Source organism: Buceros rhinoceros, unplaced genomic scaffold (genome assembly GCF_000710305.1).
Source record: "Buceros rhinoceros silvestris isolate BGI_N320 unplaced genomic scaffold, ASM71030v1 scaffold5108, whole genome shotgun sequence".
Taxonomy (NCBI): domain Eukaryota; kingdom Metazoa; phylum Chordata; class Aves; order Bucerotiformes; family Bucerotidae; genus Buceros; species Buceros rhinoceros.
This window is the reverse complement of record NW_010428461.1, coordinates 7794-14225: the sequence shown is the minus strand read 5'-3', so window position 1 is coordinate 14225 and position 6432 is coordinate 7794. Positions and strand designations below refer to the sequence as shown.

The window sequence follows — 6432 nt, the reverse complement described above, 5'->3', positions numbered from 1 at the left end:
GGGGGGGGGGGGCTGTGATGGTGGTATCTCTGAGACTGAACCAGCCTTGTGTGTTGGACCAGGTTTGCAGCTAATGACTTAGTTCATGCTTTGGTGATTAGATAATTGTTCCTCTGTGAAACTGTGCCTGCCAGTACCGCTGAAATTGAAGCTTGTGTGTGTGAGGAGCTGTACCTTCACCTTCAGTAAGGCTATTTGAAGCAAATAGATAATTGTGATTTAGCTCTTCCTGTGCCGCTGACAGCTATAGAGTAGTATCAGAGCTGGACATTTTTCTGTACTGCTTTGTCTGAGACAGCTTAAAGTTAAGCACTCTAAAAGTCAACTTTTCTAAAACTTGAAATGGGCGAGTAAAACCAACGTCTATCTTTGTACAGAATTTTCCTGTTCAAATCCTAGCCTGGATTTGAATTAACGTCAGTGTGGTTAAACACAGAAGGCCAGCCCCACCATGCAGATGTTTCCTTCTATTCTCTAAACCAGGCTGGGAGAAACACTGTTCTCTTTGCAAGTCCAAAGGGGAGGCTGAAAAGAGGCTGTCCTCAAACTGACTCCTCTGCTTAGCTTGAATGTAACAAGCTTACCTTTGCATCAGCTTCTCCTCTTGCTGCCTCCCAGGCTCTGTCTGTAGGTCTTCAGGATCCTGCCCAGACCCATGGGGTTTCAGCTCTCTTCTAGGTCTTCTCTCTGCCCTTTTCTCACTGCCTCTGCTCACACCACTCTTCTGAGCCTGTCTGCCTGAATTGGGCCAGAGAGCAGCTGGCTGTTCCCAAGGGTGTCAGATACCGAGAATGTGTGGCTTTCTGTTACCAGCAGCAAGAGGACTGCAGTCCTGTGTGGTCTCAGGAGACCAGAAGTCAGGGAGCCTCCTACTATTATGTGGCACTGCTGGACTCTCACCTTACCTCTGAGCTGACCTCCAAGAGCTGAGCTACAATATCCCCTGGCAGAGGTAGCCTGATGAAAGTTTTGTTCCTCCTTATTTGTGTATGGATTTAGCTGATAGTGCCAGTGGTTCAGGAGAATTGTATCTGCTTTTCTTCAAGTAGCCCAGCAGCGTTTTTTGGATAGAGCCGTACACTCCATGGCTCTGGGGGAGCTGATGGTGCTGGTGGGGAATCAGAACAGTTTGGTCCCTCAGCCAGACTAGTAGCTGTGGCAGCAGGCTGCAGAGGTCTTGAGATGCCTTCCTGGCTGGCAGGGGGAAATCAGGCTCTTACACAACATTTGGGCGCGTTTCTCTCTGGTAGCTCACTGCTGTGCAAAAAGTTAATGATGCATTTGGATAGCTATAGGAGGGAGACGTTTCAGGGTCTGCTTTCCCCTTGGCCTCCCTTCACCTTGTGTCAGTGGATGTGTGGTAGGCTTTGAGTCTGTCTTCGAACATGGCTGTGCTCAGCTGCATTTGTTCCCACGTGGGAAGGCAGAGCCCAGCCCTTTCTCTTCACAAATCTTCCCTGGGCATGGCTCTGCATTCTGCCAGTTTCCTGCAACAACCCCATGAGTTTCAGAAGGTCTCCAAATGCAGGCATGAGCAGCAGCTGCTTCTCCAGGAAGGAATGTTCACAAATGTCTCTCTGTCCCTTTGGCACAGTGGATCGCCCTGTCAGAGTTTATGCCGATGGAATATTTGATTTGTTTCACTCTGGACATGCCCGGGCCTTGATGCAAGCGAAGAACCTCTTCCCAAACACATACCTCATTGTCGGAGGTAAGGAGTGACCTTGCTGACTTTGGCTGTCGTAGAGCAGTTCACCTCTGTCTGTGGCTGTGCATACAGGTGGCATAGGAGTAGTTTTGTCTTTATGACCTCAGTGGCTCTCGCTGCCGCCAGTTGTCCCAAATGTTGGAGTCTTATTGCATTATGTTGAGAGTTGGATACGTCTGCAGAAAAGTGTCCTATACCAAATGAGTGCTTAAGAAAAGATTTTTGATTGTGCTACTCTAATATGACCCCTCTGTTTTGTGACAGATAGCAGCGAGGTGCACATATCAAAATATATTGGGGACAATTGAGCATCTGCCTCTTGAAGCAGACAGTTAAAGAATGAGTAACAGTCCCTCTGTGGCTGACTGAGCTTTGTGTCGCCTGTATCGCCCTGCAAGTCAAACAGGTCCCACTGGGAGCACGGAGTTCACGGTGGTTCCGTGGGCATGTCCCTGGCCACATGCAAGTCAGGGAGGCCCAGCTTCTCCAGATAAAAGTTCCCTGTTTTGACTGCTGGGTTCAAAAGCCTTTAGCTGATGGCAGGAATACCCTGCTGACTGCCCGAGGAGATCTAGCAGAGGTGTTCAGCCAGTCCTCCTTCAAGAACATAACAGGAATAATGAACCCCTTTCTTCTGGCTGCTGTACTACACTGGCCTCTGTCCAGGCGGTGCTGCTGTGCCTGTACCTTCCCCCGTGTCAGGCTGTGCATGTTGTCCATAGGAAGTGACCTCTGCTCAGGCTGCGTAATGACGTTGAAGTATCAGACCTGAGAACACCTGTAACTGCTTTTCTCAACTACCATTAGCTTCCTGAAGCAAAAGAAAACTGATGCTACAGTGAAGCAGTCATGATGTCTTTGTGTGGTTTGTCTCCTTATCACAGTTCCACTCGCTGCTGAGGGCATTTTTATAGTGGTACTTCTGCATTTTTTGTGTGTGCTATAGTAGTGTCTGGAAGGGGGAGGGAGAGAGAGGAGCTGAAATAGTCACTCCAACCTACAAAACGCTCTGAGCTTAGAAACCTCACAGGCAGAAAGACATCCCCATGTATGTAAACGTTGTACAGCAAATGGGAAAATAACTTCAGGTGTAACTATTACCATGTTAGCGTAGCAAGGTATGTAACCATGCTGTCTGCCTCGGGGAGACTGGTGAGGAGGGGGAGGGCCATGAACTGCTCGCCTTGCCCCAGGAGCTGAGACAAGAGGTCACAGCCTGAGTGAACATGAGCTCCAAGCTGGGAGCAATCTCACCCGCTCATTATCATTTGTTTGTCTAGAACATAAATACGTCCAATACCTTTGAGACTGGTAATGCCTTGTTTACTTTGGAGTCTGATAACCAAATAAAACTCCCTCCTCCATGTCTTACATTACACATTACAAGGAGTTGTTCATTTGCTTTCTCATGGAATGTAATAATTAAACTAATTTGATTTGCTGTGATCTCACCCTTTGTTTTAATACAAGCTTCCAAGAAGTGAACTGTGGTATGACATTTTATGAAGTCAGAAGCTTAGGCACTGGGGTTTTTTCATGGGCTTTAGCTTCCAAGCCTGAGACTTCTATCAGTGTAAAAGCAGATTTCTGCCCAATAGGCCCCTGGGTGCCATTTCATACAGGAGAGTTTGTCTTCTGTATGGTCTGGGTTTCTTGGTAAGCACTGTAGGGTCTAGAGACCTTGGGCTTGGGTCACCAGCTTGGGCAGAAATCCCCCAAAGAGCCTGCCTAGAATTGCTCCTGAGCTTAGTGCCCTGCACCGCTCCCTGTTCCTGATGCTTTGTGGCTGGAAGGGCTGAGTTTGGAGGTGCCTGTGCCAGCCTCCATCAGCAGCTGGTGTTGCCTGGATTAGCAGGGGTGAGTGCAAGGGTCTTTTACTGTAAAGCACCGGGGTAAGTACCTCAATCTCAGTCTTCTCTGCCTGTTTCCTCAGTCTGCAGCGATGAGCTAACCCATAACTTCAAGGGCTTCACGGTAATGAACGAAAATGAGCGATACGACGCTGTGCAGCACTGTCGCTATGTGGACGAAGTGGTGAGAAATGCACCATGGACGCTCACCCCTGAGTTCCTGGCAGAGCACAGGGTAATTTGTGACGTCTCATCTGTTCCGAATCTTGATTAGCCTCTGTCTGTGCTTGCTCTTTACAGCAAGGATTCATCCTTGGGGGCGGCATCTGCCTGAGCAACCCATTTCTGTTGAAACTCCTTAAATACAGAATGAACTGGGTTATGGGAATCGAGTGGGTTTCTTGGAAGACTAGGAGCATTTGCTGTGATGGCAGGTAGTGTTAAAAAAAAGGTAGAGGTTGTGACAAGGCGAAAAAAAGCCTGAGAGGGTTCTCTCTGTTCCAGGAGAGGTTGATGCTGGCTAGAGATTGGTGTGAAACACAGTGGGGAGAGGATAGCCTGGGTTGGAAGGGATTTCTGGAAGGCGTCTGGTCCAACTCTCTGCTTACAGCAGGAGCAGCTTAAATCTACATCAACTTCCCTGCAGCAGGAGACCAGGCAAGCTCTCTTGAAAGGCTTTTATCAGTGGTTAAGATAAAGTGAAAGGAGTTCTAACAGCTGTTGAATTGCTTTGAGACGTGAAGGAGTCTCCAGAGGAGTTTCCTTAGTTTACCCTTGTTGCCATTAAAAAGCCATTGCCCGATGGAGCTTAAAACAGCTCTGTCCTTAGTCCCAGCCTTTCCTCTCTGGCGTGTGCTTACAATTGACAGGCAATTGCCAGTGAGAACTTGGGTCTGCTCTGTGTTGCTTTTCAACTGAGGAAAGTGTCTTGCTGTGCTCTGTCACACCCCTGTGTGGAGGTGTTGAGCAAGAAGTTACTGTCCTGTGACGGAAAGCAGGAGACCTGCACATTCAAGATAAAATGGTGACTTGCTTAATTTTCAGATCGATTTTGTTGCACATGATGACATCCCCTATTCTTCTGCTGGCAGCGATGATGTTTATAAGCATATAAAAGAAGCAGGTGAGTCTGGGTCAGCTTCTGCAGGGCTTCCAGTCAAAGATCTGCTGTAGTTTCTCCAGTGCCCCTGTATTTCAGGATTATGCCAGGGGAGGTGGCAGGGCCCCTCTGGGCACAAGGTCTGCCCAGGAGGCTCTGGGGGCAAGAAGCAGCCCAGCTTTGGGCTGCACTTCAGAAGGCTGGGACTGTTCCATGTCCCAGGCCAAGCATTGCCCAGCATTAATTCCTACTTCCAGTCTAGTAACTGGGATTGAATTGACAGCAATCTTTTGAATAAATACTACAGATTCTCACAAATGGAGAATCTCATGAGCTTATCAGAGCAGCTCCTCTAGCTGTTTGCTGTAAATTCAGTGGGGTTGCAGCTGATTTAAATCTATCCAAACCCAGCCACCAAAGCTTATTACATTTCCACCCACTAAGTTGTAAGACCCCTTGTCCTGTCCATTGTCACCACACTGTTCTATATGCAGTGGATTGTAGTCAACAGTCTTCAAACCAGCTAAAGCAAAGAGCTTTTCATGGGAAGACGTGGTATTTTGACATGCTTTGGTCTTACTTAAATCTTCCTCCTAGTTCCAGAAAGGAAGACCCTGGTATTGTACATTCAAGGACAAAGATGTGCTGGTGTGAGGACAGTTAGGAAATGAGCTCTTGGCAGGAGAGGTTGTTTTCTAATAGAGGTGGCGGCAGCTTTTTGCCATGTGTCTTGTTACAGCTGTCCTGGATCCTGTTCCCCCACTTTAGGCATGTTTGCACCAACTCAGAGGACTGAGGGGATTTCGACATCAGATATCATCACCCGGATTGTGCGGGACTATGATGTTTATGCCAGGCGGAACCTGCAGCGGGGCTACACAGCGAAGGAGCTCAACGTCAGCTTCATAAACGTGAGTTGAAGTGTGTCTCACCACAAACCGCATGAAGCAGAATCTTACGGAGTGTGGAGATGTAGAGTCTTGTCTAGTGGTAGGACAGTCCTGCCATATGCCAGTAAAAGGTCAGTCTGCAGAGCTAAGCAGTTGCACCAAACCAGTGTCCTTGAAGTAGAAATTAGACAACTTCTGCCCCTGAATTCCTCTGGGACCCACCCAGAGGAACGGGGCTTTTGCTAACACTGCTCCATTGTCAGAAACGTCTTGGGGACATTTTACCTGTTGAAAGAGCTGGAGGACGGTGTGTGTGGTGAATTGCCTGTTTTCTTGAATTGACTGAAGTGTGGGTTGTTCTTGGCAGCAGCTTCTGTGTTTCAGCTCTCTCCTCTTCCCTCAACCACCTTATGAAGGTGCAGTCATTTGTTAGGATAAAATTTCGTCCTGTTCTCAGTGTATTATTCCCTTCCTGGAGCTGCAGGAGCAGCAGTGCTTGGGTAGGAGGGAAGACGTGCTTTGATCCTGTGCTGAGCAATTCCAGCCTACGCGCAGAACACATGGCAGAGGCACGTCTGATGTTGGAAGTAAAGTAGTAAACTTTTTTTTAAAGTCAGTCAGATACTGTGCTTATTTTTTTTAAATACAACAAATGAAACAGGAGAGGTAATAACTACTTGGCCTCTCTGGCATGTAACTGCCGCTGTTTAAAAACACCCAGCAAAAAGACTTGTGCTGTCATGATATGCAGAGACCTACAGCAGGTCTCTCAAATCTAATCTGTATATTATATAAATATTTCCCTCTTTCATACACTCCTGGTAGATAGAACTTATCTCTGGGTTTAGTCTCGCTCTGTGTACTGGGCCAGTGCCTGCGACAAAG

General features: G+C 47.8%; 1 protein-coding gene across 2 annotated transcripts in view; it reads left to right on the top strand.

Annotated features, from left to right (window-relative positions):
- The window catches only part of PCYT1A (phosphate cytidylyltransferase 1, choline, alpha), a 12541-nt gene that overhangs the window by 4798 nt on the left and 1311 nt on the right, over positions 1-6432 (top strand). For both annotated transcript variants that reach the window (XM_010142264.1, XM_010142263.1), the window contains exons 4-7: positions 1595-1711; positions 3642-3793; positions 4603-4681; positions 5426-5568. In XM_010142264.1, coding sequence (XP_010140566.1) covers positions 1595-1711; positions 3642-3793; positions 4603-4681; positions 5426-5568 — 491 coding nt within the window. The remainder of the gene's footprint in view (positions 1-1594; positions 1712-3641; positions 3794-4602; positions 4682-5425; positions 5569-6432) is intronic.